We start from the raw sequence: 27,129 nt of genomic DNA, 5'->3' as shown, positions 1-27,129 counted from the left end.
ATACGCACTTTCGGCCCACGCGTCGTCACCCTCTGCTTCGGCAGCCAGCGTTTTCAATGGACTTTTGTGACCGCCTGCGTCCCCATGGCTTTGCTGGGCGCCGACTTCCTCTGCGCGCACGGGCTGCTGGTCGACGTCAAACGTCATCGCCTTGTCAACGCCGAGACCTTCAGCTCCCTGGCGTGCACGATGAGCAGCTCCGCGCCGACCGAACTGGCGTGCGCCCTCCCGGCAGCGAACGAGTTCGCTCGCCTGCTCGCGGAATTCCCGGCCCTCACGCGGCCGACGTTTTCGGCCGTCGCGGTGCGGCACGGGATTGAGCACCACATACCCACTACGGGCCCGCCGGTCTACGCCAGGGCCCACCGCCTCGACCCGGCCAAGCTCGCCGTGGCGAAGGCCGAGTTCGACGCGTTGGAGCACCTCGGCATCATGCGGCGCTCCGATAGCGCGTGGGCCTCGCCACTGCACATCGTGCCAAAGCCGGGGGGTGGATGGCGCCCGTGTGGCGACTACCGCCGTCTCAACGACGCTACCACCCCCGACAGGTACCCGATCCCACATATTCAGGACTTTTCCGCCCGTTTGGCGGGACGGGTCATCTTTTCGAAAATTGACCTGATACGGGGCTACCACCAGGTACCTGTCCGGGCGGCCGACGTCCCGAAGACGGCCGTCATCACGCCGTTCGGCCTGTTCGAATTTTTGCGGATGCCGTTTGGCCTCAAGAACGCGGCCCAGGCGTTCCAGCGCTTGATGGACGGCGTGCTGCGCGACCTGCCGTTTCTTTTCGTCTATCTGGACGATATCCTCGTCGCCAGCACGTCCCGCGCCGAGCACCTCCTCCACCTCCGAACACTGTTCGGTCGCCTCAGCGAGCACGGCTTAATTGTCAACCCGGTCAAATGCCACTTCGGCGCGACGACCGTTGACTTTTTGGGCCACCGCATCACCAAGACCGGGGCCGTGCCGCTGCCGACCAAGGTCGAGGCCATCACCACGTTCCCGCGTCCCCGTTCCATCAAGGCCCTCCAAGAGTTCCTCGGCATGGTGAATTTTTATCACCGATTCATGCCCCGCGCTGCTCAGCTCATGTGGCCCCTTTACGAGGCCCTCCAGGGCAAGCCGGCCAAGCATGACATTGTTTGTTCCGCGGCCATGGACGCGGCCTTCGCCAGCGCCAAACGGGCCCTCGCCTACGCAACGCTGCTGGCTCACCCGGTGCTCAACGCGCCCATTGCCCTCACTACGGACGCCTCCAACTACGCGGTGGGCGCCGTCCATGAGCAATGGGTGGACGGGGTTTGGCAGCCACTCGCTTTTTTCAGCCGGCAACTCCGGCCGAACGAGTTAAACTACAGCACGTTCGACCGCGAGCTGCTCGGGCTATTCCTGGCCGTTCGCCATTTCCGACACCTCCTGGAGGGCCGCCCATTCACGGCTTTCGTCGACCACAAGCCGTTGGTCTACGCAATGGCTGAGGTCACGGAGCCGTGGTCGGCCCGCCAGCAGCGCCACCTCTCCGCCGTGTCGGAGTTCACCACGGGCATCCGGCACGTCGCCGGCAAAGACAACGCCATGGCCGACTGTCTTTCTCGGGCCAGCGCGAACGCGGTCTACCTCGGTGTGGACTTCGCGCTCATGGCGGCCGACCAGACCTCCGACGCCTCGGTGCAGGCACTCCGTGCGGCGGACACGGGCCTCCGCCTGGCCGACATTCCCTTCGCGGGCACCGTCCTGCTCTGCGACGTCTCCCAGGGCCAGCCTCGCCCCATCGTGCCCGTTTCCTGGCAGCGCCGCATCTTCGCCTCCATCCACGGCCTTTCTCACCCGGGCTGGAAAGCTTCTCAGAAGCTGGTGTCGGCGCGTTTCGTCTGGCACGGCCTTCGACGAAACATCCGCGACTGGGCCAACGCCTGCACGGCCTGCCAGCGGGTCAAGGTCCACCGCCACACCCAGGCCCCGCTGGCACCTTTCGCCGTGCCTGAACGGCGTTTCGACCACGTCCACGTGGACCTGGTGGGTCCCCTGCCCCCCTCGCGGGGGTTCATCCACCTGCTCACCATGGTGGACAGGACCACCAGGTGGCCGGAGGCCGTGCCCCTCGCCTCCACCACCACCACCGACGTGGCGCAGGCGTTCATCGCCACCTGGGTCGCGCGCTTCGGCGCACCAGCGGACATCTCATCCGACCGCGGCCCACAGTTCACGTCTGAGCTTTGGGGCGCGGTCGCCCGTTCGTTGGGGGTCACGCTGCACCGCACCACGGCCTACCACCCCCAAGCCAACGGGTTGTGCGAGCGGTTTCACCGCTCCATGAAGGCCGCACTCATGGCCGGCCTTCAGGACGACGGTTGGGCCGACCGGCTGCCGTGGGTCCTTTTGGGCCTTCGCACGGCCCCCAAGGAAGACCTCCAGGCGTCCGCCGCCAAGCTCGTCTACGGCCAGCCGCTCCGCGTCCCGGGCGAATTCGTGCCCGACGCTACCAGTCCCTGGTCCGCCGCTCGCCAGCGCTCGGACCTCCAGGAGGCCGCCCGACGATTTGCCCCCGTGCCGACGTCCCGCCACGGTGGCCCCCAGTCCTACGTCCCCCCGGCGCTTCGCACAGCGGAGTACGTCTTTGTGCGTCATGACGCGCACCGGGGGCCACTCCGGCCGCCGTACGACGGGCCCTTCCGGGTCCTGCGACGGGGCGACAAGTCTTTCATCGTCGACTTCGGCGGCCGGCCGGACCGGATTTCTGTGGACCGCCTCAAACCGGCGCACATGGACGTCGACCGACCACCACGGTTGGCCCTTCCTCCGCGGCGAGGCCGCCCCCCGTCCACAGTTCCCCCCGCTCGACCACCCACCACCACGTCGGACACCTCCCCACGACCCTCCAGGGGTCGCTTCGGCCGGGTCATCCGGACCCCCCTTAAATTGACCCTGCCGGTGCAGGTCGATTCTGGAGGGGTGTGTGTAGCGGTTACCGCTGGATGCACACAATCGCCTTGCACCGGCCAGAACACGGCCAGACGCGCCTCTCCCGGGCATGCCCGGACTCACTGTTCCCGGGCACGCCCGAACCTCCCGGGCACGCCCGGTCTCGTCTTTCCCGGGCATGCCCGCTCTCGCCTTTCCAGGGCTCGCCCAGAGCGTCCGGGGATGCCCGCTATCGCCTTTTCAGGGCTCGCCCAGAGCGTCCGGGCATGCCCGCTATCGCCTTTCCAGGGCTCGCCCAGAGCGTCCGGGCATGCCCGCTATCGCCTTTCCAGGGCTCGCCCAGAGCGCCCGGGCACGCCCAGCCTCGACTTGCCAGGCCGCAGCCAAACACGCCCGGGCAGGTCCAGACTCGCCTTTCCAAGGCTCGCCCTTGACACCCGGGCATGCCCGGTATAGCTTTTGCCAGGCAAACTTCCCGACATAAATGTGTATATATATTGCTGCCCGATAAACGGGCTTGTTAGAATACCTGAGCTGTTTTGTTTCAATAAAGCAACTCGGACGAATTCCGTCTTTGGTCGCGTCAATTCTTTCGACTCGCGTTGGAGCGCAGTTCCTTCAGTCCCATAATTAGTCCACAAGCATACACGTCAGCTAATCATAGAATACCCCTGTTCGATAGTTATATCTTATTCTGTGTTTTAGGGTAAGGCTGTGTCTCCCATTAATAGAAATACTCCATTGCACCAGTGAAAGAGATAGATTCCCTTCATTCCCACTCCCAAAACTTCCATTTCCCCTTTCGTCTTTGCCAGGCATCGAGTGCCATTGCCAATTACCTCCCTTCCAATTGCCAACTGCATTTTGGGCGGTTTTCCCTTCATCCGCCATTGACCACGAGGCAGGGTTGGGGAAGAAAGGCGGGTCCCCACCTCATCATAGAGGGGAGGAGTGAACCAGCCCTTGCCGACCAACCCAGAACGAGGGGTTGGCTTTAGAGGGCGGAGAGAGAACGTTTTGGGGAGGTTCGCAAAGGGTCAAGGGTGGGGCTTATATAACCCGAGGCAGAGGCGGTGAGAGGGAGTCGGGGAGGGAGGAGATCAGAAGACAGGAAGGCCTTGAGTTGGACTAAGCAAGAGAGGAAGTTGTTGGACTGGGTGGGACTAAGAAAGAGAGAGAAAGAGTCCTGAAGCTTGTGAGGGAAGGAGAGAGAACCCGTCACACCAACCCCCCACCAGCCGCGTTGGCTCCACCAAGCGTTCACCTCCACCAAGGCTCCACCAAGCGTTCAGCTCCACCAAAGCTCCACCAAGCTCCGCGTTGGCTCCACCAAGCGTTCACCTCCAGCCATCCACCTCCTGCGATTCCTGTCAGCATTCCCCGCGTGAGTCTGTCTTTTGTTTGTTCTGTCCCTGGGTTAATTAAGACTGTAGGTAAGCTAGCGTTGCACTGTGTATCTAATCTCGTCTGTAAATAAACGTGACTGCTTTCTTCTTGATTATATGTGTAAATAATAAATCCAATTACTCTTCTGTACGTTTTCTCGTCTTATTCCTTTTTTCCTCTTTGTATTCGGTCGCTTTAGAGTTTTCCTGATTGAATAGCGGTGGCGCGATCCAGCCAAAGTTTGGGGTAAATCGGGTGTTAGAGTCGGGGAATAACTGTTCGGTCGCGGTAATATACCACCGCTCGGTCAAAATAACATCTTAACCGCGTCCGTAACAATTGGTGTCTGGGAGTGAGATACGGACCCGAAGCGCGCTTAACGCACTCAAAATTACAAGCTGCTGGAAATGTGTTGTTTTACAAAAAACCCGAATTTTGAAATTGCGCCATGGCTGGTCAAGGCGATCGAATGCCGGTGGGTGAGCTAGAGGAGGGGTTGGGAGTGGCCCAGGATCAGAGGGACGAAGTAGAGGAGAACATGGGCAATGTGGTTGAGGGAGTATCAGACGCACAAAATGGCGTCCTCACGCACGTGGGTGTAGCGGCACCAAATTTTGCCGCGCCCGCGACCGTAGCAGCGCCACCGGTGGATTTGAATCTTTTTATGATACAAATGAAGGCCCTTATGGACAAGAATAGTGAGTGATTGGAAGGCCAAATGGGACAAATGGGGAACCGGATGGACGCTCAAAATGAGCAAATGAAGGCAATGAGGGATGAAGCAAGGGCTGATAGTGAGCGATTGGGGGGCGAAATGGGGGGCAAAATGGGAGAAATGGGGGGCAAAATGGGAGAAATGGGGGAACGGCTAGAAGCTAAATTTGAGGGGTTAGACAACGGGATAAAAGAGGTAAAGAATGGGTTAACGGGGGTGGAAAATAGAATGGCTGCCCAGGAGAATCAGTTAGAGGGGGTGAAAAATGGGTTAATGGGGTTAGAAAATAGGATGGAAGACAAATTGCGGGAAATAGGGGAGCAATCCGCCCGGGAAATCGAACAGATGGGGAACCAGATGGAGGAGATGAAGGAGGAGATACGACGAGGTGTAAGTGAGGAGGTCTCGGGGGTACGCGAGGAGGTAAAGCGAGGCGAAAAGCGTATAGAGAAAGAGGTGAGGAATAATACGGCTAGGTTACAGGGGGGAATAGAGGGTCTGATGAAGGGAGTAGAACAGCTGACAGTGGGACAAAAGGAACTAGTGGACCAAGTGGAAAAGAACACGGCAATAATCGGGGGGTTAAAAGCGACACAAAAAGACATTAAGAACGAATTAATAGCGACACAAAAGGAATGTCAGATGGTACATGAGGGGTTGACGAAGAAGTTGGAGGAGGTGACAGAAGTAATGGAGACGAAGGACCGAGAGGTGAGGATGCACATAGAAACGGTTAAAGTGGCGTTAGAGGAAGAGATAGAGGGGCGCACAGGGAGATGAAGGAAGTAAAGGAAAAATTAGAGGAGGTGGAAGAAGGGGTGAGTGAAATTAAGAAGAGACGAAGGGAAACTAAAAAGGAAATAAAGGAGGAGGTGATGGAATTGGTACAAGGTCTGTGCTCGAATCGTGATGAGGTGCTCACTAACCAAATAAAGAGTTTGCAGGTGGCAGAGGAGGTGCGGAGACGAGGTGTCAAGGTGAGTGGCGATATATTCGGAAATGTATATGAGGTGAGGGGAGCTTCAGTCGGCTTGGGGGTTGATTTAGACCCGGATGTTCGTGAGGGACCAATGGTGAGGTGTATGACTGGTCCGGAGTGTGTGGAAAGAGGAGGTGTACAAGGAGGTCTGGCTATGGGGAGTGAGGGGGGTGCTGGTGAGCAAGAATGTGCGGGTATGGAGTGGGTAGCGGGTTGCGGCAGGGCGACCCAGGCATCGACACCACGGGGGGTAGTGTTTGGAGGGACGGGGGACGCGCGGGAGCCCCCCGGGAATAGCGTACTGTGGGAGCCCAAGCGGTTTGGTCCCGCGTTGATCCCGCAGGGAGTGACGCGCGGGGTCCGACCTTCGGGCGCCCACAAGGTCCCACTCGCGCCGTATGACGGCAAGAGTGATTTGAGGGCGTACCTGGCACAGTTTGAGTACGTGTGTAAAGGCAACGGTTGGAATCCGGACGAAGGTGGAGTACACCTGGTAGGGGCGCTGCGCGGTGCGGCGGCGGAGGTGCTGACAGCTTTACCACCGGGTGCTCTCACCCTGCCAGCTCTCTGTGCGGCTTTAATTAACCGTTTCGGTATTGAACAGCAAAGCGAGCTTGTTAAAGCTCAACTTGCGCAGCGAAAACGCAAGCCCCAGGAGACCATCGGGGAACTTGCTCACGATATTCGCCGCGCGGTGTGGATTGCACACGCGGACATGGCAGCGAGTTCCCAGGAAAGCCTGGCGCTGGATCACTTTATTCAGGCCCTTCCGGATCTGGAGCTCCGACAACAGCTCGCCATGTGGCGCCCGCAGACCATGAGTCAGGCGGCCGACGCTGCAGCCCGTTGGGAAGCAGCGAGGCCCCTGGCCCGGGGAGGCGAGCGCCATGCAGTGGCGGTGCGTCAGGTGGGGCCCGAGATGGGGGGCGGCCCCCTAAGGGGGCCCGCCCCCGACGGGGGCCCTGACCTGGAGAGCATGGTTCGGAGGCTGGTGGATCGGCGTCTAGCGGGGCCTGGACCATGGCAGGCGGCCCCAGCGGTGGCACCCGGTAGTCCCCGACAGAGTACCCCAATTCGGACATACAGGGGGGGGAATTTGGAATACCGGAGGCAAGCACCTTACCAGGTGAGGTGCTATAATTGTGCTCGGATGGGTCACCGTGCGTGGGAGTGTCGAGCTCCGCGCCGGGACGTTTCCCGCCAACCGATGCCCTCAACTCCGCCCCGTATCGATCGGTCTAGCCGACCTCAGACACCCCCCCGCCAGGGCCCGGGAAACTAGGACGTGCCGGGCATGCAGGGCGGTGTTCGGCAGTAGGGGATGGGGAGAAGCCCTCGTTGACGTGACAGGTCATTCATTGTGGCCAAATTGGAACGGGTAGTTTGACAATTCGGTGCAAAATTGCCGGCGTGGGGGTAGACGCCGTGGTGGACACGGGAGCCAGCGCCACGATCATCAGCCCCGTGGTCCTTAATTCGAGTGCAGACGGCTGGGGTAAAATCCAGCGTCTGGAAAATCATAGCTTGCAGTTGGCTACCGGGGCAACGGCTCCGATCATAGGGCGTGGTTTTGTGACCCTCAAGTTGGGATCGGTAAAGCAAGAGATAGAGGTTTGGGTGGCGGAGGTGTGCGACCCGTGCTTAATAGGGTTGGATTTGTTGACTGCCGGCGGTTGTAAAATCGACTTGGGCCGGGGGATCCTGCAATGGGGGGTGGAGGAGCTACCATTGGAGGGGGTGAGCACGGCCGAGAGGGTGGAGCTGGAGGCTCCTGAGGCCGTGACCATCCCTCCGGGGGCCGAGGCCATAGTGCCGGCCCAATGGTCAGCCCGCCCGACATGGCAGGAATCCTGCGGCCTGGTCGAACCGGTGGCAGCGCGATCCATACCTGGTTTAATCGTGGGCCGCACCCTTGTAAAAACGGACGGGCCGGTAGTGGCCGTCCGAGTAATTAATATTAGCACAGAACCACGCATTATAGCGAGGGGCACGAAGGTAGCTGGCTGCACCCCAGTTAGAGAAGTCGCGTCAGTGAGGGGCGAGAACATCCAGCCGAGCCAGCCCCAGGGGGAGCCTTCAATAAGTTCTAGGAATTGGCCCGATCCCATTTGCGAGATGGTAAATCGGAGTAGCATAGAGTTGGGAGGTACCCAGAGGGAGGCCTTACACAAACTGGTTGGGTCCCATTTGGACCTCTTCTCCTTGTCCACCGAGGATATTGGACGTACGGGCCTGGTGAAACATCCGATCCACACCGGTGAGGCCCGGCCTATTCGTCAGGCCGCCCGACGACTCCCTTGGAGCAAGAGGGCGGAAGCTGACGAGCAGGTTGAAAAAATGCTCGACGCAGGCGTGATCGAGCCCTCGGGAAGTCCTTGGATGTCACCTGTTGTGCTGGTCAAAAAGAAGGATGGGACCACGCGGTTCTGCGTGGACTATCGCCAGCTAAACAACGTGACACTCAAGGACTCATATCCCCTGCCAAGGATTGATGACACCCTCGATGCCGTTGCGGGCTCAAATTGGTTCTCAACTTTGGACCTCAAGAGTGGGTATTGGCAGGTGGAGATGGATAGGGCAGGGAAGGAGAAAACGGCATTTTCCACAGGTAAGGGACTGTATCAGTTTACTGTGATGCCGTTTGGTTTGTGTAACGCCCCCGCCACCTTTGAAAGATTGATGGAACATGTACTAGGCGGCATGCCATGGCAATCATGCCTGGTGTACCTGGATGACGTCCTAGTACATGCCAAAACGTTCCCCCAGGCAGTAGCTAATTTGGACCAGGTGTTCGGGTGCCTCAGACAGGCAGGGTTAAAGCTGAACCCGAGTAAGTGCACTTTGTTTGCAAGAGAGGTGGCCTATCTAGGTCACGTGATCGGCCGCGAGGGGGTAAAAACGGACCCAGACAAAATTAAAGCGGTAGAGGAGTGGCCCGCACCACGTACCATCAAAGAGGTGCGGGGATTTTTAGGACTCTGCTCCTACTACCGGCGCTTTGTGGCAAAATTTGCGGAGTTGGCCCGTCCCCTCCACCGGCTTACGGAGAAGGGGACGCGATTTAATTGGACACGGGAGTGCCACGAGGCCTTCCAAAAATTGAAGGGGTGTCTAACATCCGCACCCCTTCTAGCTTACCCCACTAGTGACGGGGCATTTACCCTGGACACGGATGCGAGCCAGGAAGGATTGGGCGCAGTTTTGTCTCAGACACAGGAGGGCGTGGAGAGAGTGATTGGTTACTATAGTCGGGCCTTAAGTAGGCCCGAGCGAAATTATTGTGTCACTCGCAAAGAGTTATTGGCTATGCTGGCTGCCATGAACCATTTCCACCCGTACCTGTACGGGCGGAAATTTTTGGTTAGAACTGACCATTCCTCCTTGCAATGGCTCCTTCGGTTCAAGGAACCGGAGGGCCAAATTGCAAGGTGGTTGGAAAAGTTGCAGCAGTACGATTTTGATGTGGCCCATAGGGCCGGGAAGGCCCATGGTAATGCGGACGCACTCTCTCGGCGTCCTTGTCTGGGGGAAAACTGCAAATTTTGTGCGAGACACGAGGAGAGGGAGCAATTGGGCGATTCTGCCCCGATTCTCGTCGTCCGGGCAACCCGGGTGAGAGGGCCAATTTTGCCACTAACCGCGGACGAGGAATTTGGAGATTTGGCATGGAGCACGGCCCAGCAGGAGGATCCTGTCCTGGGGCCGGTGTTCAATTGGGTCAAATTGGGGCAAAGACCAAAGGGGGAAGAGGTCACCCCCCCTCGGGGCGCAAACAAAGGCGTATTGGGCTCAGTGGCAGACCCTGGAGTTGAAAGGCAACATCTTATATCGCAAGTGGGTGGAGGTTCCCTCTGATAGAACTTCCTGGCTGGTGATAGTCCCTGACAAATTCAAGAACGTCATATTACAACAGGTGCATGGTACCCGCTCCGGCGACCATTTGGGCAGGACAAAGACAATATCTTGGGTCCGCCGGAGGTTCTATTGGGTGAATATGGGGCGCGACATACAGGACTGGTGTCGGAGATGCGACGCCTGTTCTGCCAAAAAGGGACCAGCACGGAGGATGAGGGCCCCCCTTCAATTACATCAGGTGGGGGCCCCCCTTGAGCGGGTGGCTATGGATATTCTAGGACCGCTGCCCCGCACCCGCCAAGGTAATAAGTATATCCTCGTTGTCATGGACTATTTCACCAAGTGGCCGGAGGCCTATGCCCTCCCCAACCAAGAAGCAGGGGTGGTAGCACAGGCCTTCGTAGAAGGATTTGTATGTCGGCACGGGATTCCACAGGAGCTGCACACCGATCAGGGTCGAAATTTTGAAAGTCAATTGCTAAAAGATGTGTGTAGACTCCTGTCAATTCGAAAAACCAGGACCACGCCCTTGCGGCCACAATCTGACGGGATGGTGGAAAGGTTCAATCGAACATTGATCCAACAACTGGCATTGTTCACCACCACCCGTCAGGATGACTGGGACGAACATCTCCCGTACCTGTTGATGGCCTACCGAACTAGCCAGCACGGGGCCACCGCATACAGTCCAGCGTTGCTTATGTATGGGCGGGAGTTACGGGCTCCCGCCGACTTGCTATGCGGTCCCGTGCCAGACACCATGGATACACCGCCGAGGGAGGGTTACGCACGTCACCTGGAGGAAGGCATGGAGCGGGTCCATGCCTTCGCCCGCCGCCAGCTCCATCTGGCGGGGGCCAAGATGAAGCGCAGGTACGACGACCGGAGCCAGGGGAGTCAATACGCTCCGGGGATGAAGATTTGGTTCTTTAATCCCCGGAGGCGGAAGGGAAGGTGCCCAAAACTCACCTCCCCCTGGCAAGGCCCGGGAGTCGTCCTGTCGCAAATCTGTGACGTGGTCATTAAAATCAAAATGGGGCCACGGCCCCCCCTTCGGATCGTCCATGCCGACCGGATAAGACCTTATGCCGGCGAGCAGGCGCCCTCATGGATGGCCTCGGCTCTAGATGCCGAGGCAGGACCCAGTACCTCTTGCGACGGGGGCTCGTAGCGTCAGAGGACTGGGGGGGGGGGGGTGATAGTGGGAACGTCCCCCATGTGGTGGGATGGCAACTCTGTCATCCCTCACAGTGGGGGGCAAAGGAGCACTAGTTTATGGGGTTTATGGCAGTGAAAACTAGCCCGGGTGGGTTTGGATATTGTGTGTAGGGCCCTAGAAGATGACATTAGGTGACGGTAAGATTAGTTAGTGACAATGACACCTGTAGTGGGGACGCAGGTAGTTTAGTGTGGATGATAATGACGTGGGAGCACAATAGTTTAAAGGGGCGACTGGGAAGCGCAAGTTTCAGAGGGGAGTAGTTAGATGAGATGATGCCGTGTTTGTGAGGATTGAACAGGTGTGATTGAACAGGTGTGATTGCACAGGTGTGCAACTGAACAGGTGTATGGAGCAGTGTTTGAGTGATGGTAATGGTGAGGTGTGTTGTGTTGACCAACTGGTCCAGGAAGGAAGGAGGGTGCAGGTGGCACTAGGTGTGAGTGCACAGGTGTGCACCAACAGGTGTGTGGAAAACATGGAGTGTGGAGTATATGGAGGATTGGAATGGATGGTCGTGGAGTGAGTATGGTGGAAATTGTGGAGTGGAGTGGATGGTGCGAAGGTGTGAATGGGGGAAGAGTGGACCCCCATCACGAATACCTGGGGCGGGTAGTGTAAGTGTTAGGTAGAGGGTACAGGTAAATTGTGGTTGGATATTGGCATCTGTGGTGCGAGTGAGAGAATGGTATTTGGATGGGTGCATTAGTGTTGTGGAAATGGCTGGGCGTGTAGCCTGTTAGTGTGTGTAGTTGGGTTGGGCACTCCACCACTGTGAGGATGTCGGCCAGGTGAGGCCGCAGGTGGGCTCTGGGAGCCGGTAGAGTTGTTGTGGATGGGGCCCGAGGATCCGGAGGATGGACCCGGGTAGCCCAGTGCCAGAGGGCACCGAGGGGTGACAGAGCCAGGAGGGGCCTTCCCCAGTTAGATAGGTTAGGTGAGGAGCTAGGTAAGCTCGGGTGTCAACTACAGTGGTGGAGGTGTGCAGGTGGGTAGACCTGCTGGGAGAGCTACACGTCTCAGCCCAGAAATTGTGCAAGGGCACCGGGAGATGAATCGGGGGAGTGAGACCCCAAATTGAGAAGCACCACAGTTTGGTCAATGGGAATTGGTTTTTAGAACCCATAGAGTAAGTGGCCAATGGATTGGCAGGGAAAGACCCCGGGTAGTGTAAAGTGTGTTAATGTCATTTAGAGGATAGTTAGGATTGGAGTCTCCTCGCACCATCTGCATCCACTCACCTGAGATGACAGGTACTCCACACCATGCCATGTTTTGATTATTTTTTATGATGCAAATGTTTGGATTGTGAGACGCATCATGACGTGGGTGTGACATTGTGCTTTGTTGTTCCATCTCTTCCTCCTTATGAGGATTGATGACGAATTGGGTGATGGCAAATTTTGGATAGAGGGATTGTGGTGACGAATTTGGTATAGAGGAAATATGGGGAGACGTGACAGTAGCGACGGATTGGTAATGTGTAGATTTTGTACATATGGGGTAAGGGCAAGGGTAGTGTAGGTGACAGGGGGGTGACGTACGGTAGGGACGAGCTTTCTCACTTCGCCCTCCGTACGCATTTCGCCTTGCATTGCCTTATTGATGTGTACCCTTGTGACCTTACCCCTCGCTCATTTGTCTCTTTTGTCTCCCACATGACCTGTGCGCCATTGGGCGCCGAGGGGAGCGTGCGTGAGTCGGCCATTGTGCGCCCGGCACTCTCAGAACCAGCTGTCTGCATCGATGCACCACATTATGGACCACATGTCTGTGGCCGAGCACCACTTATGGACCCCATGGGTTGGGGCATGGCCCCTCTGCTGGAACCGGCCATGAGGGCCCGAAATCTTGCTGGCGGACCTTGGCCACAGGGCACCGATGCCCCACAGGTGAACCACACGTAGTCGGCCCTGTGGGCCATAAATAAAGAAAATAAAATGGACACGTTGGGCACACTTTATTGCAAATAGGCCGCCAGTAAGAAAATGAGAGAAAATGACAACAACTGGAAGACAATAATAATAACCAGCAGAGGGAGCCGAAGAGCAAGAGATCACCTGCAGGGTTAGGGGTTGTTGGTTTTATTTTCTTGAACAATGGTGACTGCACCGATTGGTGCTTGGGTGTGTATTGGTGCGTTTTTGGGTGCTTTAATGGTGCATTGATGCAGAGCAGACTGTCTTCCCCCCAGAAAGAACAATTACAGGTCCTGGTTAGTGTTGTAAATAAAAGCAGAGTCATTGTAAATAATGCTCCCCACCGTCAGTGTGTAGTTTGAAGACCATTCCGCAATTCGGTTAACTGTGGGCGTAAGTCTGTTAGGCAGGGTGCAATGGAGCAGCGGGACACATTTATTTATGTTTTAAAAACTGTCGCACTCAGGGTCAGGTTAAAAGTAGAGGGAACTACACCTACGTGTCACACTAAATAAAAAGTTGTAGGCCCAGGACGTGCCTAAGAGGAGGAGGGTGCAGTGTTGCGGATATGAGGACTGTATTTTTTTGATTGTGTTGTATTGTGGTAAATTGGTGATGAATATTGCTTGAGTCTGCGCCTCCTGCCTCCGGAGCTGTGTAAAGGTCAAAAGGGCGTCCCATAATTAGTCCACAAGCATACACGTCAGCTAATCATAGAATACCCCTGTTCGATAGTTATATCTTATTCTGTGTTTTAGGGTAAGGCTGTGTCTCCCATTAATAGAAATACTCCATTGCACCAGTGAAAGAGATAGATTCCCTTCATTCCCACTCCCAAAACTTCCATTTCCCCTTTCGTCTTTGCCAGGCCTCGAGTGCCATTGCCAATTACCTCCCTTCCAATTGCCAACTGCATTTTGGGCGGTTTTCCCTTCATCCGCCATTGACCACGAGGCAGGGTTGGGGAAGAAAGGCGGGTCCCCACCTCGTCATAGAGGGGAGGAGTGAACCAGCCCTTGCCGACCAACCCAGAACGAGGGGTTGGCTTTAGAGGGCGGAGAGAGAACGTTTTGGGGAGGTTCGCAAAGGGTCAAGGGTGGGGCTTATATAACCCGAGGCAGAGGCGGTGAGAGGGAATCGAGGAGGGAGGAGATCAGAAGACAGGAAGGCCTTGAGTTGGACTAAGCAAGAGAGGAAGTTGTTGGACTGGGTGGGACTAAGAAAGAGAGAGAAAGAGTCCTGAAGCTTGTGAGGGAAGGAGAGAGAACCCGTCACACCAACCCCCCACCAGCCGCGTTGGCTCCACCAAGCGTTCACCTCCACCAAGGCTCCACCAAGCGTTCACCTCCACCAAGGCTCCACCAAGCGTTCACCTCCACCAAGCGTTCAGCTCCACCAAAGCTCCACCAAGCTCCGCGTTGGCTCCACCAAGCGTTCACCTCCAGCCATCCACATCCTGAGATTCCTGTCAGATTCCCTGCGTGAGTCTGTCTTTTGTTTGTTCTGTCCCTGGGTTAATTAAGACTGTAGGTAAGCTAGTGTTGCACTGTGTATCTAATCTCGTCTGTAAATAAACGTGACTGCTTTCTTCTTGATTATATGTGTAAATAATAAATCCAATTACTCTTCTGTACGTTTTCTCGTCTTATTCCTTTTTTCCTCTTTGTATTCGGTCGCTTTAGAGTTTTCCCGATTGAATAGCGGTGGCGCGATCCAGCCAAAGTTTGGGGTAAATCGGGTGTTAGAGTCGGGGAATAACTGTTCGGTCGCGGTAATATACCACCGCTCTGTCAAAATAACATCTTAACTGCGTCCGTAACAATATATATATATATATATATATGTGTTTTTGTGTGTGTGTGTGTTTATATGTGTGTGTGTGTGTGTTTGTGTGTGTGTGTGTGTGTGTGTGTGTGTGTGTGTGTGTGTGTGTGTGTGTGTGTGTGTGTGTGTGTGTGTGTGTGTGTGTGTGTGTGTGTGTGTGTGTGTGTGAGTATGTGTGTGTATGTGTGTGAGACTACACCCGCGCTATTGTGGATATGGTATCGGTAAATACCTGATTGTCGTGCTCACTCGTGACGATGTAGCCCAAACTGTAATCATTATATGCTTCTCATTGTATTTATGATAATAATACTATTAATATTATAAAACAGATCATAGATACCACAGTGATTGTGTGGGAGACTGCACTGCGCTAGTTACCCCTCGCCAGAAGAGAGGGTATTGAGTTTGAGTCTGTTTGTTAGTTGGCAAAAAAAAATTTTGACTCTGGTTTGTGCGTTTCTTTGTGAGTTTGTGTGTTTGTCTTTATGCTCACTTATACTTGCCTAAATGTCACAATTTTAAACTGATCTTCACGAAACTTCACTGAATGCTAGAGCTCGTGGTCCGACAAAATCCTATATATTTTTGAGGTCAAAAGGTCAACATAGGCCAAAGGTCAACCACTTTTTTTCAAATCTCTAAAATCCTCAATTTTCATCAGATTGACCTGCAATTTGAATAAGATTTTCATATCAGCTAACTGAATTCAATCACCAACTATTTGTTAGATCAACATCAGCCAAAAGGTCAACATAGTCCAAAAGGTCAACAGCCTTTTCAAATTTCTAAAATCATCAATTACCATCCAATTGACTTGAAATTTGAATAGGATTTTCATATCAGCGAACTGAATTCAACCACCAACTATGTTTGAGATCAACATAGGTCAAAAGCATGCTCTACTGTGAGCCATTCTAATTTGTTCTCTTTTGCCAAGTGGCTTTTGCCAACTCTGTGATTGATTTTCATGTCTGTTTGTTTGTCCGCACAGAATAAATATGATTTTCTCTGCAACCGTTGGTCCAATTGACAGGAAAATTTCACCATAGGTGCAAATTTTTCAACTCCTCCTGTATAATTATTTAATGATAATTATGACGTCATAGGTCACGTGGTACAGGCGCCATCTTGGAAAAACTTTGCACCTCTATCTCCGAAAGTGCTGCATAGAAAAGTAGAACAATGTGACTGTGTCGCCAATATGCCTCCGCAATCCGCATAGTCCCACAACGGGTAGATGCCCGCGTTCGCTGTCCTAAAAATAAACATGTTTCATTTAAATCCCTTCAGCTGTTTTTAAGTATCACATTTTCACCAGCCATGACAGGTTTCACATTACGGTGAAGCAGGTTCAGAGAAGGGATTTTTTAAAAATAAACATTTTTGGCTGGTACACCACTTCACCTATGATGTCATCATTGTCATGCTTTCTTTCCCTAGTACTTGACAATGTGCCAAGTTTAAATTTTTTCCATTCAGCAGTTTCTGAGAATTTTTTAAAATTATTCGCTTTTAATCCAAGATGGCTGCCATACCACGTGACCTATGACGTTACAAGTATCATTAAAACATTCTGCATGGGTGTCATTCCTACCCTGAAAGTTTCGTCTCAATTGGACATATGATTGCTGAGAAAAATGGGGTTCAGCCCGTATGGACAGACGGACGGACGGACAACCCAAAAAGATAATGTCTCCGGCCACTTTGTCGGAGGAGGCATAAAAATGAGACATGGCTCATTGTAAAGAACTCTCCGTGGGGAATAACACATGTTGATGATGATGTCATAGGTACCTCCATTATGATGTCATAATTCGACAAGTACAAAACTGCATCGATCAAGATAATTGCTTGAGCGTCATCTATGGATAAATTGGTGTGGGAAAAAAAAATGATGACGTCATCGATCACGTGGTTCGGCCGCCATATTTGTTTTAACACAAAGGCCTTAATACCACTAAAAACACATCCTGGCGAGGGTCTGCAATCTCTGATTGCTCTTTCTTGTTGTTATTCTGTGCCACAAATGAGTTTAAAATCATGAACACCTGGTTTTTGAAGGAGGCTATACGCAATATTACATGTCAGTAGCACTATATCAATTACACTTGGATGAGGCACCGACAGTGACACCGTTGCCGTGTTACCCGTGTGCTGTGCTTCACTGAATGTTGGACAGACCTCAATATATGCAAGCTTCTGCTGATGAGACTCAAACTTTATCATTTCCCCAAAAGATTACAGGTATAGAAGGTTGGAAGATCTGCAGACAGAAAGAAAATAATCGGAAAGGAGTGTTGGTTTAACAAGGAGAGGATGATGCAATTGAAAGGAAGTGGAAAGTGTTTCCAGGAAGTGTATTGACAGTATTAATGAAGGGCAGGAGGGAACATATCTACCAGACTGGTACCAAGAGAGTATCGGAATGTTAGAGAAGCTAATCCAGGCACAGAATAACCTCTTTGCTGTTTGGCTAATAGTGGGGCAGATATGTAACAAAAATTGCACGAGATGTTCACATCCGGCAGAAAGTTTGAAATTTTGCATACAGGGGTATTTTGACATGCTGAGTTCAAAAATTGGCGGATCCAAGAGGTCTGACCAATGGACAGGCCGCCATCTTGAATTCCAATATGGCTGCCAAGACGAAATGTTGATAATCCCTATCTTGGGTTCTAAATGACCTGTGGTGCTCAAATTTTGTACACAAGGGTATGTTGACATGCTGAGTTCAATAAGGCAATCATTTGAAATGTCTGACAAATGGTATGGCCGCCATTTTGAATTCCAATATGGCCGCCAAGACGAAATGTTGAAAATCCCGGGTTCTTTGCAAAAGCAATACCAATTCAATGGATCCCTAGTTGACAAATCATATAACAAGTCAAAGAGCTCATTTCAAAGTATATTTCGTACCAGTTGGCAGCCGTAACATGCTGTAAGCTTTTTTCCATCCGTTTTACTTCTCCTACTGCTCATCTCGAAAGCATTGTCCAGAGCAGAAACATAGTTCTGTGCATGGTAGATTAGCAGCAGACCATTTGCAATTTCCAGCACACCGTTTTTTACACTTGCACTTGATCAGCTCTCGGCACCCTTTTGACGCCTCTGGCACTACTGTCCAAAATGGATGCCAGACATCATCTGCATTTTTAGCCCATCCCCAATCTGCAGGTGAAGGCAGCTCTGGGTTAGCAATTTGGGACTGTCCCCAGATGTGACCGGCCTGAAAGACTGCCCTCTTCACATGTTGACGCAGTGCCTCTTTTGTCGGTGGAATATTTTCCGATTGCCGATTTCCCTGAGCAAACAGCTGCTTGCGTGCTTCGTTCACTTTCTTCAGAGGGGAAGTTCTACTGTACAGAACAACGAAGAACCTCTCTATGTTGTCCATGTCATCATCTGTTACTTCCGCTGGTGCATGTGAGAGATGATTGAAGACCTCCCCCAAGTTTGGCATGGAATTCCATATGCTCCACACAGTCTTTTTGCCAATCCCACATATGGCAGAAACAGTATCGCATCCGGAAACAGTATGCAGGAATAGAAGCCCCCATGAGCGTTCAGGGCCAATGTGAGTCGCAATAGTGTGAGCAGCAATGTGCCTGAAATAGTTTCCATGTCCAAATGCCAACCACATTGCACAACCGTCCATAATGCTTGCCATTGCGATAGCCAACACAACCACATCCGTGTCTGTTGCATGAATGACGATACTTCTGTACCCCTGCTGATATGCATGCCAAGCATGTAGCATCATTCGTGAATCAGCCTCTTCATGCGTACATGGTTGAATTTGAGAAACATCAGAAGGGGGCTTTGATTTAACCTCTCCTTCTAAGGTTGTAAGAAGTGTTTTTCCCTCTGGAATAGGCATCGTTTGCAGGGAATCAGCAAGGAAACTGAATAATGTCTTTTTGTTGGAATCTACACGAAGGAAGCTGCTCCAGTTTCGTGGCACGGATGTCTGTTCAGTCGCATGGAGTGGTATGCCAGTGCCACGACCAAGCCTGGTGCCTTCTTTGAGACTGTCCGTTCTGTAGGTGTCCCACACCACATCAACACGCATCACAGTCCCCTCATTTAACTTTCGGGCAATGTACGGAAGGACCTGTTTCTGTGCATAGTCACCAAATGTCCTGATCACACTGTTGCACTTCTTAGGCTCCAAATGATGGACTAAGGCAGCCCCATCGAAAATACGAACTTCTCCTTTGGGCGCATCACGAGGACGTTGTGCTAAAGCTTCCAAACAGGGCAAAAGATCAGCCTTGCCGGTTGGTGGCCGCATTGTATTGATACCTTCAGCCAATGCAGGTGGCCACCCATGACACTCATATTCATAAAATGTGTTAAGATCACCATCTCTAGTTTGGCAAGAAATGTACATTCGTGAGAAGGGCTCCACATTACTTTTCATACGTGTAATCTTCGCCTCAGACTTTCCAGGTGTTTTCTTGGGCTTCGATTTCAACAGTGGCAGATTGTTCTTTGAAATGCTATCATAGAAATTGTCAGAAGGATCCTTGATTCGCTGCCCCACAAATCCGTCAAATTGTGTTTTGCCAGTGTCCTCCATGGATCGCACTGCGGCTATCACTTCATCAGGCATGATGACCTTTGTGTCAAGCACATACAAGTCATTACTGTCTTCCGCAAACGGGTTTCCAAGTTTTTCAAAGGAACTGATTGCATTATTGAGATCTGATGCAAAGGATTTCTGGACACTAGGCAATTGTTCGTGGTGGCGGACATCAGTTTGCCTCTGTCTTTGAAACTGGTCCTCAAACTCATTCAGGATTCTGGCTATTTCTGCATCAGCTACCATCCACCGGCGAAGAGCCCCTTCATTCTCAGTAATTCCAATGACTCCACCATCACCTTTCACATAAGCGTTCTGCTGTTCGTGTATCTGATCGTGTGCCATAGCAGAGAACTTGTGTGATGACTTCTGAGTGACAAAGTTCCCCTTGACAAATTCACGATGGATATCCATGGAATCGTTTGAAAGTTCCTGAAGGTCTGTTACATGCACTGTCAACCATCTGGCGTAATGGTAATGGTCCATGGCAAACATCCACGGAATGATCGCCGTGAGAGTCTCCACATAGAGCGTGTAGTTGGCTTCCTGTTGTGATCTTATGAATGCCAAGAGAAGACACTCCAACTGCAGGACTTTATTCCAGTAGCAAAACTGGGGGTACTTTGTAGCCATCTTCTTGCTCCAAAGATCAAATGATTGTAAATCTTCAGTTTCACATGTTTTCCGGTAGTCATCGTATGCCTTTCGCTGCAGAGCGTACAACGCCGCTACTGTGACTTGGTGTGCCCATTGTGACCTCGATATTTGCGAACCTTTGTGAAGACTATCTGCTCTTCCCTCTGTTGTTACACCAGCACTGGTCATTACACTTGCCCAGCCATTCCCCTCCAGGAAGCTGCCGATCGCTTTCAACAAGGCCATCTCTACATGAAGTCCTCCCATCATCACAACAAACTTGTCTTCACCATATATACCTGGCCAAGTCCATTGAATCTTCTTTGCAATTGCATAGAGTGGTTGATCAACGGTCAGAACTGGAACTTGTCCGGGGTTTACTAGTTCTGTCGCCTGCTTGATTAAATTCATTCCATGCTTCACCATTGCCAATGTGTGAGCACTCTCGCGGAACAGAGGTAGCAGTCCTGTAATTGCAGGAGGCCGAGGAACTTCAACCTGCAGATTTGCCATGTATGCTGACCAGGAGATATTATCTTCACTCTCAAGACCTTCCTTCTCCTGCAGACTTTGTACAAACCAAAGCCACTGACTTTCTTTGTCCTGTATTCCGGAGGACACACTTGGAGTGGATGGACCTTTTGGTTTTCTTGGAATGGGATTATTAGTTGGAAATGTTTCAGGAGGCACATCACTGTAAGATGCAGGAAGGGCGGCTATGGTTTTGGAGCGCTGTTTGTTCTCATTCTCAGTGACATTCTCATGATTTCGAATGCTGCCACTTTTGTCATGTGAAACATGTTGTGTCAGTGATAACGCGGTTCCATGAAATGAACTTTGTGCTGATGCTGATGATGGGTTGTGATCTATGTTGTCTAGGTTGCCTGTTGTGAATATTCCACTTCGCAATTTTGTTGGACACACAACGCCGTCATGTTTGTATATTTCTATGACTCTGTTGGCCTCATCTGTGGATACCTCCAGTATGCGATCATAGGAAACACACAAACCATGTTGAAAAAGAACGTCAACGAGATCCCGTTTCCTTGTTTTGCTATGAATGAGAAGACCCAGGTAAAGTGGCAGTGATGTTTCACGTTTCAAATTGTGACGTACTGCTGTAGTTTCCAACCTTCCTCGTTTCATAGTGTTGAATGTTACAAGTTGAGTTAAGGATTGCACAGAGATGCCTCCCTTGTTGTTTGCGTTTTGTTTTTGTATGTTTGTACCAGCAAGAATCATTTCCATCAACGCTGCCAATGATGGTGGTGAGTTGTTATATGATTCGTTAACTAGGGATCCATTGAATTGGTATTGCTTTTGCAAAATATCTTTGCGCACAATCTGGGCAGCTCTCATGAGAATGACCGCGTCGTTGTCAGAGCTTTGTCTACAAGCATGCAATAAAGCTTCACCAATGTTCTCTTTGAATGACAGTGCCACTTCATGGTTGCTCTTATGTGCCTCAAGTTGCGGAAGGTGTCTGAGAAGCTTGTCCTTAAGGTGAGTTGAATTAATCTTCTTTGAGATATCACCTCCCAGTTGTGCCAGACGTTCTGTATAAAGCTTTGTGAGATCGGCTAACTTGAAAGTGTAACTGTCATCTGTACACTTCATTTCTTCCAAATAGGCTATCAATTCGGCCAAAGCTACTGATTCTGGTGGCATATTTTCACTTGAACTGGCTTCCTCATTCTTTCTTACAAATGATCTGTATCGAGTGTGGAGAACAGTCATGCACTTCTTGTGATAAACAGTATCTGATGCCGTCATATCACCTACAGACAATCTAGCCAGGAGTTTTGTATCCCTCAATTCTGTTGCCATCAATCGAACATTGGAATCTACATTTTTTGTTGCCGCTCTGTGGACTATTTCTTCATTACTGATAATGCTATCACAAAAGAAACATGTGCTAGCAGTACTCTGTTCAACGGATGGAGATTTGAAACTTGTTCTGAGTCTTTTCTTAACAGGCGAGTAAGTTTCTTCACCAAGTTTAAGGTCTGAACTTTGCTTTCTTTCCCTTGATTCAGCCCTGGCCACACGAGAGCTGCTGCACTGAACATAACAGTTTTTGTGCCATTTGGCAGTATGCGCAGCTAGGGTTTCTGCAATACCGCAACCATCATCTAGTCGGGAAATGTTTATCCCGCAAGGCAAGGCATCTAAATCATTCAATGCCTTGAGATTTTGAGCAAGATTCTCGTAGACGTCTAGACACGACTGATTGCTGCCCTTACGTGCATCTCTTAGTGGTTCATTTTCAGAACGTTTCTGGCAAAGAGCGCAAATGTTCCAGTCTGTTGGCATTGGAATTGTTGACGATGTTTTCTTTGATTTCGACATTGGATCTGAAAGAGAAAAAACATTAAAAAAAATAAATTATTGGAATGTCATGTGAATGTTCAGTTCCGGCAGAAAGTGTTAAATTTCACATACAGGGGTATTTTGGGGCGCTGAATTTCCCAAATTTCTACTGCCTTCGACAAAATTACAAACCCATCAGTAGATTTGAGATGCAACAATTTTCCAGTTATCATAATAATGCTCAAATGATTTAACATTATGACATTACCGTACACTGTGCTATTAAAGCAATGAAAACATCGATGTTTGTCTTGGCGGCCATATTGGAATTTAAAATGGCGGCCATACCGTTTGTCAGACATTTCAAATTATTGCATTATTGAACTCAGCATGTCAACATACCCTTGTGTACCAAATTTCAGCGCCACAGGTCATTTAGAACCCAAGATAGGGAATTTCAACATTTCGTCTTGGCGGCCATATTGGAATTCAAGATGGCGGCCGGTCCATTGGTTAGATCTCTTGGATCCGCCAATTTTTGAAATCAGCGCCCCAAAATACCCCTGTATGCGAAATTTCACACTTTCTGCCGGAAATGAACATCTTTTTCACATATCTGCCCCACTATAAGACAACCACAACAGAGTGATCGGAAGATGTATGTGGCACATCGGAGGCTCGTTGATCAAGTTGTGTGTTTAGCCAAAAATTTATGGTGTACAGTAGTAGTCAGTAGTCATTTCTCTTCTTTGCTCAACGATCGTTGGGATGTTGAGCAACAGGTGACTGAAGCAGGAGGTGTGGTGGAGTGCTTCAACCACATGCTGCATTTCTTTTGAGCATCATGGGAATGGCGGTGGATACGCGAAACGGAGAGATGTGGTAATCGTTCCATTATTGAAGAAACATGATTTAACATGGTGTGAAACTGTCGTGGGACCATTTTTCAGGATGTAACCAGCAAATGCTTTGTCCCTGTTTCGCAAGAGCGTTTGCATAAGATCATCGAGGATGTGCTCCGAGACTCCCCAGTGTGGGGCCGGGAAAGGCGGAGGATTTGTTGACGTGCTTTTCTTTGCCCGACAATTGATGGAGAAGACTTATGATCACAAAAACAAGAGTTTTCTGCTCTTTGTAGATCTGTGCAAAGATTATGACCGTCTCCCGACAGGTTACATAGGTGATGTTCAGGAAGTATGGCATTCCACCTATGATAGTTGCTTTGATCAGGTGCCTTCACCTGATCATGGCAGCAGAGGTGAGAGCGAACCGCACAGGTCCGAGTCGATACCGGACTTTGGCAAGGATGTACGATTACCTCTACCTTTATTCAATCTCTTCTTCAACGTGATATTTGAACAGTGGCATGAGCAGTGTCAGTCACTTGATGGGAAAGTACTCTGAGTGCAGTGGAAAACTGATAGGGGCAAGAACCAAGTTACCAGGTAACACAACTGTGACGGAGATCGTTTTCACTAATAATGCTTGCATGGCCATGACGTTAAGAGATGATAGGGAACAGGAAGTCGAGGTGTTTCTGAGAGTGACATCTTGGTGGTGATTGGCAGTATCTACCAAAGAAGAAGCTGAGGATGGCTGTGGAATCGGGTGGTTCATAAAAATGAAAGTTAGAAAAGTCAAGCTCCTAACACGTAAAAAATGTTGTATGTATGAAAAAACCCTTGTGGTGAAATTTTAAGCCATTTGGACTAAATGTAGGGGTTGCACACGGAGTTTGTAATTTCACATATTTAGCTCGCATAAATGTTTGGAGTTGATTTTATTTATTCTCCGCTGCTATACTTGTGATTTTGGCCACTACAGTTGACCTATGACCATGCTATGAACTGCACATTTTGAAGTTGTTTTTAAGTTAATCGAATACAGCACAGCTGTACTCTGGTGTATGCAGTTGCTCTTATTGAAGAGTGCAATTGTCTCCTGACGAGGGATGAACAGCAAACCCAATTTTTTTTTTTTTTTTTTTTTTTTTTTGTATACTGAATCGAGGCTCGTGAAAGAGCTAACATTTATTTCACAAACGAATCAACCAGACAAATAAAATATATAAAAAGAGGGAGCGGAAGACAAGATGGGGAGAGAAGGGGAAGCACACAAACACAACATTTGAGAGCAGGGAGATGTTCTGGAGGGATAGGGCTTGGGGGGAGGAGGCGTGGGAAGGGGGGAGTGGGAGAAGTATAAAACACAAGGACACCAAGGACTTTCAGGAGACAGAAGTTGGTATTTCAAAAAAGTGGATTTGGGGTGAAATTAGCGGGGGTAGAAAAGATCAAGGTTTTGGATGGGGGAAGATAAGAGATGGTGGTGAACAGCTGTTTTAAAGACCTGGAGGGTGGAGTGGGATTGAAGAGAGTGAGGGAGTTTGTTCCAGAGGCGGGAGAAAAGAGGAATGAAGGAGTGAAGGTGAGCAGAGAGTCTTGATTTTGGCAGTTTAACCATAAGAGGGTTGCAGGCAGATCTTGTGCGACCTGTAGGAATATTTGGGGGACAGAGCCCAGAGAGAACTGGGGGGGGGGGGGCAAGGCCAGAGAGGAGTCGGTAGAAGACGGAAAGACCACCAACCTGCCTGCGGTGAGTGCGTGAAAGGCCCTTGGAGTTAGCGTCATCGCGGGAGATTCCAATGATTCTGAATGCTTTGGTTTCAACAGCGTGAAGACGAGCTAGGTGTGAGGCAGGAGCACCAGCCCAGAGGGGAGAGCAGTATTCCATTGAGCTGCGGATGAAAGCCTTGTATGTGGTGAGGAGCTCAGTTGTGCCAAGGAAGGACTTCGCACGACGGAGGATGCCCAGTCGGCGACTGGCTTTGGAGGCCAGATTTGAAATGTGGTTTTCCCAGGAAAGATCATGGCAGATAGTGAGACCCAAAAGCTTGAGTGACAGAACTTCTTGGAGAGGATTATTCAGAAAGTGGATGGGAGGGTTGTCCAGTCGGTCTTTTCGGAGAGACATCGTAAGAGTGTGAGATTTGTCAGGATTGAAAGACATGTTCCACTTGTTTGCCCAGTCTATGATTTTGTCCTGGTCTGCAGAGAGTGAGGAGGCTGCAGACTGCCGATCTGAGGGATGAAGAATGGAGCGACAGAGAGTAGAGCTTCAAGCTTCTGCTTCAAGTTGTGACAGCACATCGCACAAGGTTTCCCGATTGCAGGAAATCAACGCTTATCGGGCACAAACATTGAGTGGCTGGCAATCATGAGTCACTGTGCAACCTCTAAGACTTGATGTATTCAAAAAATTAATTTTTTTGTACTTCTAACCTTTAAAAAAATTAAAGGTTAGGAGTAAAGCAATTCAATTTTTTTTGTTTGCCTTATGTAGCTAAGAACCCCCCGACTGTGGAAGGGCTGAGAGACGCTGATGTGGCACCAATTCACTTATGGTAAAATAGCTATTGAGGTAGTTGTGGGTTGTGGAGGAAGATGTTGACCAAAGGATGGGTCATGCTTCATGAGCTTTTGTTGTACTATGTAAACCTGACTTTAAAGAGTGGGAACGTTTGGTGACTGTGGAGTCGTTCGTCTATGTCCCTGTAGTCTTAGGTGTGCTTTTTTTACGGATCGGAGACATGGACTAACAAGAGCAGGACCAGCAAGAAGCTTGAGACCTTCACTAATGTGTCCAAATTATTACAGCACCGCAGATAAAGTATCAGATGATGCAGCAAGTCAGGAAAAAGTTTGGACTTTGCTCTTCTTTGGAGAGAATCCTGTTGAAATGCAGACTGAGATGGCAAGGATTCCTTCTTGGATGAATACTACGGTTTTCATCCGTAGTGTTCATGTATAAAGTATTTCATGGATGAATACTACGGTCTAAGTTGTTACACAGCTATGTACTTGATCGTCGGTGCAACCACGAGTATGAACTTTCAGGTTGGAGTGATCTGGAGATGGCGGAGCAGCAGCAGCAGCAGCAGGAAGAGAATCGTGCCAAGCATGTCATCACTGCAATCTTTGTTGTGATTCTTCTTGACCTTCTGGGCTTCACCCTCATCCTTCCGCTGCTCCCTTCTCTGATAGAGAGTTATGGGAACGAGGACGAGGTGAGGCTAGAACAAACCCAACCAATGGTTATCTCTCTGCACAACATCCACTTCCAACATGTTGATTCCAAATACAGACCAAGTCTGAATGAACAGGGTGGCATGAGGTGGCATCTGTTAATAATCGGTGGCAGCACTACAATCTGAATTTGGGGGTAAGGGGCAGAAAAGTGGCCATTTTCTATTGTGGGGGTTAGGGAGAGTCATTCAGTTGGCCTAGTCGATTACCTACAAATAATCAACTGTGGCGGTGATCGATGCATCATATACCGTATAATAATTTGATGTGGAATTTAAGTCAAATTGGCTAATTTCCCCATTTTTGTTTCATTCATTTATAGATAAGTCTATTTGGAATATAAGACGAAGCAAAATCAACTACAGTAGTTAGCAAAACTGTCAGTAAGAACAATAGAGGTGTTAGTTCCTCCCCGACACTCACAATGCATCACTAGCTAATGAACTTCCAGGGCAATGAACATTGATGAGCTGTTTTGTGCGTATTATTTGAACTATTTGTGGGATGACCTTTCGGATAAATTAGGAATGTAAATAGTTTTGTAAACATGTTTGTTATATTGAGGTACAGTATTTTCTTTGGCCTGTAGTCTCAGCTGCACAGTGTTAACTCCTTGACAAATGGCACGTTGAGTCGGCACAGATTCCTCAAACTTCGGGTTAGCAAACGTCCGGGTCTTCCCGGACATGTC

General features: G+C 50.6%; 1 protein-coding gene across 4 annotated transcripts in view; it reads left to right on the top strand.

The window, feature by feature from the left end:
• SLC75A1 (solute carrier family 75 member 1) overlaps window positions 1-27,129 on the top strand; it is a 44,858-nt gene that overhangs the window by 2,347 nt on the left and 15,382 nt on the right. For 3 of the 4 annotated variants that reach the window (XR_013622410.1, XR_013622411.1, XM_068106752.2), the window contains exon 2: window positions 26,250-26,419. Coding sequence is in view for 2 of the 4 variants with exons in the window: in XM_068106752.2 (XP_067962853.2) it covers window positions 26,267-26,419 (153 nt within the window). In the remaining 2 variants the exon portion in view is untranslated. Of the gene's footprint in view, window positions 1-4,118; window positions 4,310-26,249; window positions 26,420-27,129 lie in introns of those variants that run through there. The other variant, XM_078771947.1, reaches the window with a different exon arrangement.

Source organism: Myxine glutinosa, chromosome 2, assembly GCF_964187855.1.
Source record: "Myxine glutinosa chromosome 2, kmMyxGlut1.1, whole genome shotgun sequence".
NCBI classification, from domain to species: domain Eukaryota; kingdom Metazoa; phylum Chordata; class Myxini; order Myxiniformes; family Myxinidae; genus Myxine; species Myxine glutinosa.
Note: the sequence above shows the minus strand (reverse complement) of the source record. Positions and strands in the feature narration are given on the sequence as shown.